Source organism: Drosophila mojavensis, unplaced genomic scaffold (genome assembly GCF_018153725.1).
Source record: "Drosophila mojavensis isolate 15081-1352.22 unplaced genomic scaffold, ASM1815372v1 contig_19, whole genome shotgun sequence".
In the NCBI taxonomy this organism is placed as follows: domain Eukaryota; kingdom Metazoa; phylum Arthropoda; class Insecta; order Diptera; family Drosophilidae; genus Drosophila; species Drosophila mojavensis.
Window position 1 is genome coordinate 6,456,148 of NW_025318726.1, and position 16,975 is coordinate 6,473,122.

The 16,975-nt window shown below is 37.6% G+C and overlaps 1 protein-coding gene across 8 annotated transcripts in view; it reads left to right on the forward strand.

The window, feature by feature from the left end:
- LOC26527348 (unconventional myosin-VIIa) overlaps positions 1–16,975 on the forward strand; it is a 146,950-nt gene that overhangs the window by 25,905 nt on the left and 104,070 nt on the right. For 7 of the 8 annotated variants that reach the window (XM_044007793.1, XM_044007792.1, XM_044007794.1 and 4 more), the window contains one exon: positions 13,061–13,635. In XM_044007793.1, the coding sequence (XP_043863728.1) occupies positions 13,061–13,635 (575 nt within the window). Of the gene's footprint in view, positions 1–13,060; positions 13,636–15,197; positions 15,699–16,975 lie in introns of those variants that run through there. The other variant, XM_044007801.1, reaches the window with a different exon arrangement.

Sequence of the window (16,975 nt, forward strand, 5' to 3'; positions counted from 1 at the left end):
TGTTTCAAAATACATATATAATTTTCCCAATTGAAACTATTGAGAGCTCGTCATGTCATTTATTTGGTAAAACATATCGTCGCATTTCCGCAAAATGATCGTATGTAGAAAAATTTAATTTTACAGGATGTTAATGTTACTGTATGTTAGTATATGTACATATGTATGTGACAGTATGTGAGACAGAAGTTTTCTAACCGTTCTGCATTAAAATCTCAATTTTGCAAAAAATAAAGACACGATGACACGATGATGGGAATGTGACGATATGTATATATGTATGTATATACATATCTATGTACATATGCATGTACATATGTTGATTAACATGGAAGCTAACCGAAAAAGGATTGAGGGAAAGAGTGCGCTCATATATTACTACGTATATTAAGACAAAATATTCAGCCGAGCAAAAAATAATTGAAGGAGTGGGAGTGTGTGTGCGAGTTAATAAGTTAATAAGTTAATAATAAGTAGGGAAGCAGAAAGAGGTAGTGCGAGAGTTACGCATGTATATACGCATCAATCTGAGCAAATACGAAGTAGAAAATGCATGCAGGAATGCATACAGCGAGTGACTCGACGCCTTTACGATTTAACACCTTTTTCATTCCGTTTTAAGACATTTAATTTTATACCCTGAACCCATTGAAAATGAGAAATCAGGGTATAATGGTTTTGTTAAAAGTTTGTAACAGGCAGTGCAATGTCCGTCTTGCTGTCCGTCCGTCTGACCGTCTGTCCGTCCGTCCGTCTGTCCGTATGAACGCAATCCATTTCGGCGCTATTGAAGCTAGAGACTTGAAATTTTGAACACATACTCGTGTATATCTCCGATTTATAAAGTGTTAAAGATCACGAACTATGGCGGATATATCTCCACCCATTGGGGGCGTGGCAAATCGGATAAAACTGTATCTTCAAGAGTTTTACAGCTAGAGCGCTAAAATTTTGCACGTCAGCTAATGCTATGATTCTATAAAGTCTGAAGATAAAATTATAAGCCTACGCCCATTAGGGGCGTGGCAAACCGGAATTAGTAGTTAAGTTTCGCTCTAATACTGTAGAAAATGCAATTTTTCCTGATTAGTCACGCCTCTACTGGGCGTAGACCCCTCATGTTTGGTCAGCTTTTAGAACGAGATAACGGAACCCTAACTGCAAAGTTTGAATGCTTACCCTCAAAAAATGTGAAAATTACAGGGTATTTTTCGATATGACACGCCCCTAAAGAGGCGTAAAAATAGTTTTTAGGTCATCGATAAAGGAGGTTACTGGTAACTTAACTATTTAAATTTGAAGCTTCTAGCTATTATACTTAAGGAGGTATAAACTTTTGCGGTTTGCCACGCCCCCTGTGGGCGGACATATATCCGACAAAGCTTTTTGGTCTTGGGTGATCAGTCCGAGTATATATACAAATTTTTTCCAAAATATAGCAGAATTTAAAACATCACTATCTTCAGGTCCGATTTGCCACGCCTCTAAAGAGCGTAGACATACAATTTTTATACCCTGAACCCATTTTCAATGGGAAATCAGGGTATAATGGTTTTGTTGAAATGTATGTAACAGCGAGAAGGAGGCGTGGCAGACCCCACAAAGTATGTATATTCTTGATCAGGGCGACGAGCTGAGTCGATTTGGCCCTGTCCGTCTGTCTGTCTGTCCGTCTGTCCGTATGTTTGAACGCGTCGATTTCCGAAGATATGAGAGCTAGTGACTTGAATATACAGCGCGGATGTCGAGTTTGATTTTAAAATTCGATAAAACATCCCGTTATGTTTTTATCGAATAAAAACATTAAAGTTTAAGTCAGATGCCAGTATAGCTAATTGTGAATAATTTTTCATTTTGTTAATTCTCTCAAATATTCATAATTAAAAATCAAATATTTGGCCAATTAACATACGCACGTGCAGCAGCTACAACAGCATCGTATGCGTGTGCACACATACATTCAAACTTCTTCTGGATCATTCTTTGAATCAGATAAGCTGTTAGTTTGGTTTAGTTTTGGTAGATGGCGCTGCAGCAGTGAATTTATTCGATTTTTGCCAGCGAAGCTTTTAGAAGTGAGGTGGCGTAGTGTGTTAGCGGCATGACGCTCGATCGAGAAGTCGCAGTTCGAGTCCCGATCGGTGCAACTGATGATAATTTTTTTAATTACTTCAAAATATTTTTATATTTTCATAAATGAGTTTTCTATTTAATTTATATTTCTAAATACACCGGAATTGAAATTTTAACCATACTAAATGTGCGTATTTAAAAGTTTGGATATACTAGCAGATTCTTAGAATCACATCAGCAGTTAGTTTGATTTAGTTTTGCTAAATGGCGCTGCAGCAGTGAATCTATTTCAGTTTTGCCATCGCAGCTCTCGAAAGTGAGGTGATGAAGTGAGTAGCTGCGTGACACTTGATCGAAAGGTCGCGCGTTCGAATCCCGATCGGTGCAACTGATGTTGACTTTTTAATTGTTTCAAAATATTTTTATATTTTCATAAATGAGTTTTCTATTTAATTTATATTTTTCAATACACCGAAATTGAAATTTTAACCATACCAAATGTGCGTTTTTAAAAGTTTGGTTATTCTAGCAGATTCTTAGAATCACATAAGCAGTTAGTTTGGTTTAGTTTTGGTAGATGGCGCTGCAGTAGTGAATCTATTCAAGTTTTGCTAGCGAAGCTTTTAGAAGTGAGGTGGCGTAGTGTGTTAGCGGCATGACGCTCGATCGAGAAGTCGCGGTTCGAAACCCGATCGGTGCAACTGATGATCATTTTTTTAATTGCTTCAAAATATTTTTATATTTTCATAAATGAGATTTCTATTTAATTTATATTTTTAAATACATCGAAATTGAAATTTTAGCCATAGTAAATGGGCATAACATCGAAGAGGTTGCCAGCCTCCGTTACTCTAACATAACTTGTGTAGCCTTAAGCACCCACGTCACTGGTTTGTTTGATCCGCTAGAATGGTAATCTGACAAAACTATAGTAACGGCTAGAAAATGATATTCTAATCAGTCTGCAATTCTTTTCGACACGAATACATACACACGTACATATTAGAACGCGCTCTGCTTACTGCGCAGTAAGCAGCGACTGCGCGTGGGCTGCGCTGCGGTGTGGGCAACATTATAAGAATTTATTTGTTGAATAATTTCATTTCTAGACGTACAATCAATTGAAATACGCCTTTTACAAAGGTGTGGTTGAGGGGGTGGATATAGGGGTGGGGGGTAAATTACAACAAAAATCGAAATTATATAAAATATATATAAGTTTACATTTAAAATTTGGAAGCTCTAGCTCTAAAGGTGTAGGAGGTTATAATTAAATAACTAGCTTTCGATAAGGTTTTTAATCGATAACAAAATATCGGGATTATTTATCGATATATAAAGAAAAACTTGATATGCGCGTGATATACATGGACCTAGGAAAAAAATTTCAAGTCTCTAGCTCTTATATCTTCTGAGATCGACGCGTTCATACATACGGACGGACGGACGGACGGACAGACAGACGGACACGGCCAAATCGACTTAGCTCGTCGCCCTGATCAAGAATATATATACTTTGTGGGGTCTGCCACGCCTCCTTCTGCCTGTTACATACATTTAACAAAACCATTATACCCTGATTTCCCATTTTTAATGGGTTCAGGGTACAAAAAGAGCATAGATATGCATGTAAGTTATTTTATTTTGTAATGTGGAGGCTTTATTTAGCGATCCACAAAAGATGTATATCAGCTCGACTTTATTCTACTTAATAGCTATTAGCAACCGCTTGTGCGTGTTGCTCTTAGGTGAGTTCTTTTTGATACTGCCGGCCACGCGATCTGCTCCAAGAGATAAAGCTTGCCCATCATAAAGCTTTTGCATTTCCGCCAATAATCGGACGCCACGTCAGCAACCACATGGATATTTGACGTTTGTGCTATCAGCTGAGAATAGCTTTGTGGGGACAAAGCTTCGAGTGATAACCACAGGGAGATTCAATGATAGTGCTATCAACTGAGAATAGCTTTGTGGGAACAAAGCTTCGAGTGATAGCTTTTAAGCCTCTGTTTCGAATGAAACTTTGGATTTACAAAGCTTTACATGATAACTACTCCCCCCCTCAATCGGGGTCGTCCTCGATTCCGTAGAATATGATCAGCTTCCAATTGCCACCTGCCATTTTGCACAAAGCCATGAGAAGGTGGGCTTTTTTTCATGCCAAATCGCTGACCCAGGCGACATAGTATCGGTGGTGGTTTTCCTTGTGAAATGCATAACAATTGTTGCTTTGACTATTTTATAACTAACAAAATTAATATGCAAAAAATATGAAATGCTCAATTTGTATGAAATATTTTTAAATTTTATTCTATTTTGATTGTTTTTGTTTTATTTTATTTTTCCTTTTTTCTTTGTATATTTATTTGATATTATCTTTATGCACGACTCTTCCGTTAACCTTAACAGCTGATCCTAAGTCCTCTTCGATTATGGCTTCTTTATATAAGGGAGTTAATTTATTACCAAGTCGTTTATTGGATTTCACCATAACCTTATCCCCTTTTATATATTTGCGATCAACAGTTTTCTTATTATGATTTAATAATTCAGTTTCTTGAGCTTTTCTAACCTGATTCATAGCCGCTTCAGACTCTTCTACATTTGAATTAAATAAATCGATTGGTTTCTGCCCTGTTACCGAATGAACAGTTCTATTGTACTCTATAGTGGCTAGTAAAATAATGTCCGCTGTGTCCTCAATTCCTTTTGCTAACTTTAAACATCTACCAATTTCGCTTAAGGTGCTGTGAAATCTCTCGACCTGCCCGTTCGATGTACTGTGCATAGGTGGAGCACTTGCAATTGCTATACCGAAATGGTCACGAAGACATGATACAACAGTATTAGAGATTAAAGACCGCTCGTTGTCACAATAAATAGTTTTTGTTCGAGAAAATATATTTAGCAGCTGCAGAAGGTGTATTTTTACATCCAATATTGTACGAGATGCTATTTTTTGCACTACTGCAAACTTAGATAACTTGTCCACGCATGTCAGGAAATAGTTTGAGTCCGTAGAGTAAATGTCAACGTGCAGAAGTTCCCCGACATAAGTTGGAATAGGGGTCTCGCGGATTGGATGCTTCGTTGGGTGTCTAGCATACTTTGCCTGCAAACAAATCCTACAGTTTAAAGCAACTTCCTTAGCCTTTTTCTCCATTTTGGGAAAAAAATAATCTCGAATAATTTGTTTTACGTTTTCTTGTGGAGCTCTATGAGCTCTATTATGTTCCTGGTTAATAATTTCGAGCTGCTCGTTAGGGTTAAAAACGTCAGTAACCATATTTTCGGTGTGTCGGAAACAAGTTTTAGGGAAAAGCTCAACCAGACGATCTTGAATTTTACCAAGAACTGACAATTCACACTTAATTGCATTAACTACTCCCAATTTAACGCAGTCATGCACCGTGTTAATTAAGCTCTGAAAGTCGGTAAAAACTATAATATGCCGTATTTTCTTGCCAAACAAAATGGTAGTTCGCTTAGAAGGTGTTTTTCCCTGCTCAAGAATTATTTGGTTAGCGTAGCAGTTGAATGGTCTGGTAACGGATTCTATAGCATTTGAATAAGATTCCTCGCTATGAATTGTTGCCATGTCCGAACTATTATCTTCTTCGGTATAGTTTAAATATTGGCGAGATAATGCATCTGCAACTTGATTCTCTTTTCCGGGCTTATAGAGAAGTGTGGCATCGTACTCCATCTTTGGATTTTTGAATTCGGATTTCGATCCGATACGGCATAGGTCAGGGGCTTATGATCCGTATAGATCTTAAGGCCCTTTACTCCATAAAGATAATTTCTTAACGTTTTAATAGCCCAAACAATAGCAAGCAACTCTCTCTCGTTGGTCGCATAATGTTCTTCGGCTTTTTGAAGAGTTCTTGAAATCATTGTGACGGGACGACCATCTTGAGACAAGACTGCACCCAACGCATTTGAAGAAGCGTCGGTTGTAAGCTCAAAAGGCTTACGAAAATTTGGATACGCGAGCATAACCTCTTCTGAGACCAAAATTTGTTTTAGTTTATTAAACGCTTCTCGTTGACTCTCATCTAATGAAATTACTATTTTTTTAGGCTGTGACCCTGGGACACTACCATTTTCGCCTCTAAGAATACTGGTCAATGGTTTCGCAATCTTTGAGTAATCCCTTATAGATCGCCTATAGTAACCAGACAATCCTAAGAAGGATCGCAGAGCTTTTAACGTACATGGCTCCGGAAATACTTTGATTGCTTCAACTTTTTTGGGACAAGTTTTAATTCCACTGCGACTAACCACGAAACCCAGATACTCAACTTCGTCTTCAAAAAATGTTGATTTCTCAGCCGATACCCTCATATTTGATGCATAAAGGCTTGATAGTATCAACTCTATATGTTTTAGGTGCTCCTCCATAGTTTTAGAAAAAATGATGACGTCATCAATATAAACAAAGCAATATTTCCCAATATGTTCTCGCAGAACATCATCAATCGCTCTTTGAAACACACTGGGAGCATTTTTTAGTCCAAAAGGGAGGCGACAAAACTCATATTTTCCACTGCTAACCGAAAAGGCTGTTTTTTCTCGGTCTCGCTCTGAAAGCTCGATTTGATGGAACCCTGATTTAAGGTCAAGCGTCGTGAAGAAATTGGAATCGCCCAGATTGGACATAATAACTTCGATGTTTGGAATGGGATATGAGTCCTCAATAGTTTTTGCATTTAACTTTCTAAAGTCTATAACCATTCTCTTTTTCCTAACTCCATTTTCGTCAATACCTTTTTTATCTACGACCCATATGGGATTATTGTATGGAGATCTCGACGGTCTAATAATGCCGTTGTCGAGCAGCAATTGTATTTCATTATTTACAAACGATCTAACACTCATAGGGTACGGATATAGTTTAGAGTGTGTTGGCTCCTCATCACGTGTTCGAATTGTTGCCACGATATTGGTATTGTATGGGAGCTTTTCATTGGGATCTGCAAAAACGCCGGATTTCTCCTTCATCATTTCATCGAAAAGTTCCTTAATGGCCAACGGCACTGCCTCAGATCGAACCTGCAAATGACTAACATCCTGGCCTGCCAGAAACTGTATAGTTTCACTACCATAGTCATGAGTGATAAGTTTAGTTTTGAAGTTCAAAGTCGCATTAACTTTTCCCAATAAATCGAGCCCTATAACGCCATCAAACGATATAAGATTTGGGAGAATAAAAAAATCGGAAGTTACACCAAATACGTTAATTCTACATTTACGAGTTATAAATGTAGTTCCATGTATGGATTTTACAGAAAATTTCTTATCAGTCTGCCGAATACCTTTCAGCATAGGCAATGGTTTAATATAGCTTCTCGATGCTCTCGTATCGAGTAGCAGTTTTACTTCTTTCCCCCCTACATATCTAGATATCCATGGCAGGAGGGAACTGCCACTAAAAAATTAACCTGATCTTCTTCAATATCTGCTACTTCTTGTTCGCCACGATCGTTGTATACCTCATCAAGATCAGGCTTTTCTTCACTCAGATGATTAATTCTTAAATGATTAGTTTTTAAACTTTGACGATCAGGTGGATTATTAACCCATTGCTGAAAATTAGAATGTTGCCTGCCCGATTGGCCTCGACTTGGGTACGACGTGTTTTGTCTAAAACGAGACGTAGAAGGGTCAACATCCATTGGTTCGCCCAAAGATTGAGTAACAACCGGCGTGATGTTACCTTTTAGCAATTTCTGGTTGTCATTGGTCTGTGCTACAGCGTTTGTGTCACTAACTGAAGTCGTTTGCCTGTTAGATAAATGTGGATTGCCAATGCCTGTCACCGATTCTGAGTTAGTGATTCTTTGAGTTGGTTGCCTACTCCTCGTAAACGTTTCAGACGAACCTTTTGCAAAATGCGAGGCAGAAGTATAACGTTCATGGTTTGCACCAACTTCTTCTGCTAGTGCAAGTGCGCATGGTAGATCAGAGGGCCTAGATGCAAATACTATATCGCATAGGGGTTTTTTTAATCCAGATATAAAAACCCTCAATGCGTCGCCCCTATATTTTTCATTAATTGCGTTAGCAATATCTGCTTCGTAAGTCATAATAGTCTTATTAGTTAACAGCGTAAGTTTTTTCTCTATTTCGTCGTAAAACTCGAGGATTGTCTTTGTTCCCTGTCTCAATGTTGACAATTCCTGTTCAATAAGGTAAGCCGGACGCTTATCCGAGTAAGTAAAATCCAACCTAGCAATTATCGCATCGAAATTGAGCACTGTACTAAAAGATGATAATACACCGTCAGCAGCACCTCTAATTTTATTTCTTATAATTGTTACAGCTTGAAAGTGGCGTGAACTCCCATTAAACTCTTTAAAAATCTCATACACATTATGCGCTGCGTCGCGCCAAGACACGTATGTACCGGGTTGCCCAGAAAAATCGGGGAGAGATTTCACAGCATCAAGCGTTTCTTCACATTTTATTCCCGGCACAATTTTAACTTTTTCCCACGTTTTTGCAGCCGGTTTATTAGATATACCACTAATTTGGCTTTTTATATTATTTAATTCGGCCTCAAACTCTCTTCGTGTATATTCAACAGCTTCGTCTACCAAAAATTTTACTTGATCTGCATTCACTTTTAATCTAGTCTCATTTAAAGTTAATTTTTCAAAAAAGTTTTCTAATTCAAGCAAAGAAGAGTCGCACATAAAGAGCACTTATTCTTAATTTAAATGCCAGCATAGAAAACAGTTCTCTCTCTTTTTTTTTTTTTTTTTTTTTTTTTTTTTTTTTTAAATTTTTTTTTTTTTTAAACACGTGTTTGAGAAATTTCATACAAAAATGAGCAGATCACTTACATTGGTTTTAGAGTTATTTAATGTATTTGCAAAATTCTTTTCGCAGCGTTGATGATTTTCGTCTATATTCGTCCAGTGTTTTCAATGCCTGTAGGTCGGTCCTCTGGATTTTTCTTGTAGTACAGGTTTTTCCGTTGGGCGCCAGTTATTTTATTTTGTAATGTGGAGGCTTTATTTAGCGATCCACAAAAGATGTATATCAGCTCGACTTTATTCTAATTAATAGCTATTAGCAACCGCTTGTGCGTGTTGCTCTTAGGTGAGTTCTTTTTGATACTGCCGGCCACGCGATCTGCTCCAAGAGATAAAGCTTGCCCATCATTTCCGCCAATAATCGGACGCCACGTCAGCAACCACATGGATATTTGACGTTTGTGCTATCAGCTGAGAATAGCTTTGTGGGGACAAAGCTTCGAGTGATAACCACAGGGAGATTCAATGATAGTGCTATCAACTGAGAATAGCTTTGTGGGAACAAAGCTTCGAGTGATAGCTTTTAAGCCTCTGTTTCGAATGAAACTTTGGATTTACAAAGCTTTACATGATAACTTGTATTTACAAATTTTTTTTAAATGTCCATATGTATAGCGCGGATATAGAGTTTATCACTAAAATTCGATAACTCATCCCGTTATTTTTTTTATAGATATAAAACCTTATCGAAATCAGCTATTAAATTGTATCTCCTACATCTCGAAATTTTAAATGTATACTTATATGTATTTTATACAGTTTCGGTGTTTGTTAAAATTTACCCCCCACCCCTATATTTATCCCTTCAAATAATATAGACTGGTGCTTTGGCAAATACATGCATATCCAAGCTATAATCATAATTTAAAAGTTTCATGATGAAAGAACATCCACAAGAAAAGCTATTGACCAATTAAATTCCCATTGTAAGCTACCACTGCAGCCAATGAGGGTTTATGCGTGCGGCGTGTTTGTGTGCGTGTGTGTGTGTGTATGATGTGTGTGTATATGTGTGCGTGTGTGTGTCTTGTGTAAGCAGAAAGACGCGAATAATGATTGAATCAGCTATTGCTCGAAGGGTTCAGAGGATCTCGAAGGGCTTTCTTACTTGTTTTTTTTTTTACTATCATAGAAAATAAAATTTTTAACGTAAATTACCTTATATGTCGGATTATATCCGTCTCCAATAATTTACGCCCCAAATGAAGTCATTTGGAAACAGGCATTTTTTTTTGAGTGTTCGTTAGAAAATGTAGTAATTCTAGTGTTTCGCCATAAAGCAGGCAACGCAATGGCCCTGGTGGCGGGACCAATGTCACTTTACCACTAAGGCAGCACAAACCGGGCGTTTCACCAGCAAACTTCAATGCGCCACAATGCTGGCAAACAACGTCCATTGGACCAATGCAAACTAAACGATTCAAGCTGTAGTCAATGGTGCAATCATATCGAAACATTGCTCGATTCAAATCAATCCGTGAACCATTTCTTATTGCCGTTTCACGGGCTGCCTCTCTTTGAGAAGCACGAATTAAGGCCCTTCTTTGCTGGGTACTAACCCGTCCCCTTTCTCGGGCGATTTCTCGTTCTTCGTCAGATAATTGACTCGCGATATTCCGATGCCTAATTGCATTATGGGTCCGCCGGGAAAGATTTGATCTTCTAGGACGCGGCATTTTTATCAATAGGAACACTGAATATTTTATTGTATTTACTTTTATACTATTGTATACTATGAGAGCAGGACCGAAAACTGTCACTGTTATCAAGCCTACTGAGTATCAATGGAAATTTGAATCTTTAGGGGAAAACCCGCGTTTTTCAAGTATTCGTCCAATTTTTTCAGTATTTTTAAGATCTACTATCCTACTCGTGGCGGAGACAAATCCAACAAATCAATAACCATGAAAATTGGTCTAGCAGATCTCGAGTTATAAGTGTTGGAGCACTTTTACACAACTTTCTTTTATATATATAAATATAAAAAAAATATAATATATATATATATATAAGTTAAGACTTTCGACAATCTAAGGAGGCTGGAGAGTCCAGTCAGACATTCAAGCGGAAAACCTAACAAGTAGAACAGATTTAGTTCAGTTTATATTCGGACTAGAGAGAGTTTAGACCTATTGTTCCAAATTATATAAAATATATTTTTTCATTGAACACAACGTTGTTATATATTCACAAGAACCCAACACAGCGTCCCCCAATTACTAGTACTCTAGTGTGGGAGCGCTTAACATATATATATATATAGATATATAGATATAGATATAGATAGATGTAGAGAGCCTTCTTACTTGTTTTTATACAAAAATATGTGCTGTAAACTTGATGTAAAGTTTTAGTAAAAATTATGATTTAAGCACTCATGATTGAATCAGTAGGTAACAAAGGGGCGGTGTGAAGGCGTGATCTTTAAAATAAATTTTTCGAAATTCTGTTTTAGTCTACTTTAAGTGAACGCAAAATTATAACCCATTAGCTTTACTTTTAGAGTTTATGACAAAATTTCGGGCCTTTTCCCGATCGTGAAGTGTAAGCTCCTCTTATTTAATAAGTTAAAGAGTTCTCTTTTAGTGGGATTAATTTCATAAAAAAATCGTTTTAAGGATAGTTTTTGTCAAAGCACAAGTCTCTAGTAGCTCAAATATATTGTTTCAAATTTTATGAAGAATCAAATCAATAAAGTAAAAGTAATTTATCTTGTATTTCGAATTGTAAACGAGAAAAAACACTTGAAATTGCAATCTTTTGCACTACTGCTGTTGAGATTGTACGTATTTGCTGTGTGTTTATATGCATTTACGTGCATATGCATGTTGCTCCACACAGCGACGCGAATACTGTAGGAGCGACCGTCGCACTGGAAAGGGGGTCAAAGTCCTGTAGGAGGCGGTCTCTTTCGCTCCTACAGATTCAGCAATGGGTTCGCGTCGCACGCACGACGATCATCGGTGACCGTTAGCCGAGGTGCCGTTCGGGCCGGGTGATAGCAGTGGACATTTTCACTCGCATGGCAACAACGGTACTTCGGCCAATGGGAGATTGCCACGCAATTTGGCGGGAAAGTGGCGTCACCCAGATCACGCCACTTTATCGTTTTTATGGGCACGAGCAACAGAAAGGCCCCGCTCCAGAGCCGAACAGGCCCCGTTACCACACGAAGCAGGGCCTGTGGCTGGGGTATAAAAGGCCACCAGCAGCTCCATACGCGGCTGCCGGAACTATAGTGAAGAGAAGATTTAAAGTGAAAGTCGAAGTGCGTGAAGAAAGTGCCAAAGTCAAGTGAAAGTCAACGCGAGTGGTAAATCAGGACTCCCAGGACATCGTTGGAACAGCAAGGACATCCAGAGGGAATACTTGCGGATCATCAGCGGCACCGATCAGGACATCGGTGCATATCAGCGGCTTAAGCGAGGCCTGCACATCTGAGTAAGTTCACGTAGCCGTGCGCAAGAGAAGAGTTTGTGAGTGAAACGTAACTAGTGTTGTGCTGTGAGCGAGTGGGATAGTAGGAGAGGCCTGTATATCTGAGCGAACCGCCAGAGTTTACAGATCGAGATCCTGGCATTTCCCGAATCGTCCCGGTGAACTAGCGTGTTTTAGCACAACACTCTCCCAGCCGGAGTGCGTTGAACCCGCGCAGTAGGTGTGCTTCGCTAAAGCCAACGAGCGAACCAGCATAAATTTAAGTGACGTGTAAACTTCAAACTTATTCAAGAAAATATACATTTACGCTATAAAACCTAATTCACAAGTGACTAATTAATATCGCAAGGGCTTCAACAAATAAATTTGTTGGCACGCATCCACAGTCAGCTGAAACTAGCCCAGCTTAGACTCGGGATAAACCAAAGGCTCGTTACAAGATATTGAGATGAAATGATCGTATGTCGAAAAATTTAAATTAATTTATATAATATAGTCATCGCTAAGGGGAGTCTCCGTTCGTTAAGTTATATATGATGAAGAAAATATATATTTAATGGGGTCTACCACCCCCCCCCCCTCCCCCTCCCCCTTCCAATGATGTCATATAAGCTTGCTTAAGGAAGCTCATATTTATCCAACAATTTAATTTCAACTGCATTATAGAGTCGCAAAATGATTGCAATATCAGAATTAAATTATTTTTATAAAAATGATTTTTTTTTCAGGCAATGCTAAAACTATTCGTAATGACAATAGTTCCCGGTTTGGAAAATTTATGCAAGTCTGCTTCAATGAGAAACACACTATCGAAGGTTGCGTAATACAAGATTATTTACTAGAGCAATCACGGATAACATTTCAAGGACCAGGAGAACGAAATTATCACGTTATGTATCAATTAGTAGCGCAAGGACAAACAAACAAGGAAATGCGAGAAAATTTTTGCTTAAGACCTCCAGAATTTTATAGATATTTAAATACCATTGAAGATATTTCAGTGGACATAAACTTAGAATCAAGGAAATTCAATGAACTAACGATGGCTCTTACTGTATTGCAAATTCCACAGTCAGATATAGATTGTATTTTTAAGGTCTTAAGTTCTATATTATGGTTGGGTAATATCGAATTTATGGATATAGACGGTGAACGATGCGAGTTTTCCAAAACTGATGAAGAAATTATTGTCATATTATCTAAAATGATGGGTCTCAGCACTAATGAGCTTCAAATGGTCCTATTGCTACGCCAGATAAACGTGCGAGGAAACATAACGGAAATACCATTAAAGCTCCATGAAGTAAGTGGAAATATGTTTTTAAATTATTAAATATAAATCATCGGCTCCCTGAACCCATTGAAAATGGGAAATCAGGGTATAAGGTTTTTGTGAAAAATATGTAACGGACAGAAGGAATCATCGCAGACCCCATAAAGTATATACAGTAGAATCCGGCTATAACGACTCCGCTCAAAGCGTCCAACCGGTTATGTCGACGAAAATTCAAATATTCATGCTCGTGCAGAATGTTTGCGTTTTCGTTATTATTTGTGGGAAGGGTATGAAAGCGTTGGTGCGCATAATGAAAAAGTTTTCACGACGAGCATGCACACACACTCTCCCTTGCTACATGTACTATGAGCATTTGTATGCCTGTGTGCGAGGCTCTTGCTGCCTGTAGCAATTTTAAAGCCCAGCATATGCAAAGCTGTCTGGGGTGTTAAAGCCTCAGAAAAAGCGTGCAAAAAGCTTTCCACTAGTTGTCTAGTCTATGTGCTCTCTGGTTAGTGTCAGTGGTCAATACCCTTGCTTGTGTGCGTAGCAACGCCACAAATGCTGCTAAGACATAGAAAGGGAGAGAGAAAAAGTACAATGCCGACGTCACAAAAATGTTTCTAAACCATGATATTAAAATAAGTTTATAAAAAATGGTTGTTTTGATTAAAAACTTAAATTGTTTTATAGTAAAAGCTATTACGAACATGGCAACCGTAAAAATTTTAAAAAATATTTTTTACTCTTTCTGGTTAAATCGTCCTCCGGGTATAGCGACGTAAAATCGACGGTCCCTTGAGTGTCGCTATAACCGGATTCTACTGTATATTCTTGGTTAAGGCGACGAGCTGAATCGATATAACCCTGTCCGTCTGTCCGTCCGTATAAGTGCGTCGATCTCAGAAGATATAAGGGCTAGAGAGCAATTTGGCATGCATACTCATGCATACAATAGGCAGTACAAGTTAATCTTATATTTTCGATAACTCATCCGATAACTTTTTTATCGAGAATAATCGAAAAATCGACTTTGTTTTTTCAGTCTAATTTGAACACTTTTAGACCTGGAGACTTCAAATTTGCGTTGTATATAAAGTTAATGGATACAAAGATTTTGTTTTACAGATTTTGGCTACCATGCCCCCTTCGCCCCCAATTTGTAAAAAGTACTAGAATGTACACATATTTCACCATACGATTACTCTAGAAAAGTTTCATTGAGATTTTATGTCGGCAAAAGAAATTATTCAACAAATTGGCTGAAAATTTTTCCCTATGACATATTCCCTCAAAATCTTGATAAATAGTAGTTCAATATTTCAATTATGAATTGCCCTTAAAATTAACGATTTTATAACAATTTCTTAAAAAGAAGTAAAAAAAAAAAAAAAGAACAAATTATAGCTCAATTTCATTATTTGGTAAAAACAAAATCCGGACTGATGGAAAGACGAATATTAATATTTAATGTGGCCTGCTCTAGTTGCTCTAGTTGACTCGAAAATTCGCTTCTTCATTGAAACCAACAAATTTAATAAAAGGTCCTTTTAAAGACTTTGCCATTAATTTAGAATTTTCTTTTTAAGATCTCCAACTGTCCCAAATTGGCGATTATTGGCATACACCCGTCTTGCAAGAATACACCAGAGATTTTCTATCAGGTTGAGATCTGGACAACATGCTGGCCAGTGAAGGACATCAACATAACATTCCTTTAAATAATACTTAGGAAAATCATTGGTTTTCATGAAATTCCGTTAAATATGGAATGAGACTACTATCCAGAGTTTGAATATACTCTTCGCTGTTCATTCGGCTTGTTACAAACCTTAATTCCCAGGTACCAAATGAACAAAATGCTCACCAAATTATGAAGGAGCCAACTCTCTCCTTGAAAAAGATACGGTCCTATTCATAATCAGATATTTGCTTTCCAAGTAGCATTTCTTAAAAATTATCTAAATTTACTTAATTACATTGTCTGTAAATCTAAAAGTCTGCTCCGCACTTAATAAAGTCAAATTTGCTACTGTAGCCTGTAATTTTGATACATCAAAATGCAATGACATCTACACAGCAAAAGTTAACGGCTCTTTCTTAGTTTTCTTTAAATTGAACATAAATTTCGGTAAATTCTACGAACATGCCTCTGTCAACAAAGTCCTGTAAAAAATTTTTTTTAAAACCTTAAAAATGTTGCTAACACTGGTTTAAGGTTTATCACACTGAGTGGTTTATATGATACGTACTGTATATTATAAATATGCCGCTTTGAAGTTTTTATACACTGAACCCATTGAAAATGGGAAATCAGGGTATAATGGTTTTGTTAAAAGTATGTAACAGGCAGAAGGAGGCGTGGCAGACCCCACAAAGTATATATATTCTTGATCATGGCGACGAGCTGATCCGATTTGGCCCTGTCCGTCCGTCCGTCCGTATGTTTGAACGCGTCGATTTCAGAAGATATGAGCTAGAGATTTCAAATTTTTTTTTTAAATGTTCCTATTTACAGCGCGGATTTCGAGTTTAGCACTAAAAATCGATAACTCATTCCGTTCTTTTTTTTATCGATAAGAAACGTTATCGAAAACCAGTTATAAAAATATATCTTCTACACCTTTATTGTCTCAAAATTTTTTATGTATACTAATATGAATTTTATACAATTTCGGTTTTTGTCAAAATTTACTCGCCACCTCTAATTCACTCCCTTATCCTCACTTTTGTAAAAAGCGTATTTCAAATACTAGAGACTTGTGCTTTGGCAAATATAATAAAAACGCATATCTATGATATATTGATAATCTGAAAGTTTCATGAAGATAGTCCATCCATAAGAAAAGTTATTAAACAATTAAGTTCCCATAGTAAGCCAACACTGCAGCCAATGCGTGTTTAGGCGTGGGTGTGTGCCTGTGTGTGTGTGGGTGTGTTTTGTGTAAGCAGAAAGACGCGAAAAATGGTTGAAATATCTATTGCTCGAAGGGTTCAGGGGATCTCGTAGTCGAGCAGTCTCGACTAGAGCTTGTCATTGTTTTTTCAGCCTAATTTGAACACTTTTAGACCTGGAGACTTCAAATTTGCGTTGTATATAAAGTTAATAGATACAAAGATTTTGGATACCACGCCCCCTTCTCCCTCAATTTGTAAAAACGCATTTCAAGTACTAGAGACTTGTGCTTTGGAATGTACACACATATTCACCATATGATTACGTTCTGATTCATTATGATTGTATGTCTACAAAAGAAAGTATTCAACCATTAAATTTTCATAATATTGCCCACACTGCTGCGCAGCCCAAGCGCATTCGCTGCTTACTGCGCAGTTAGCAGAGCGCAGGCTTATGCGTGCGTGTGTA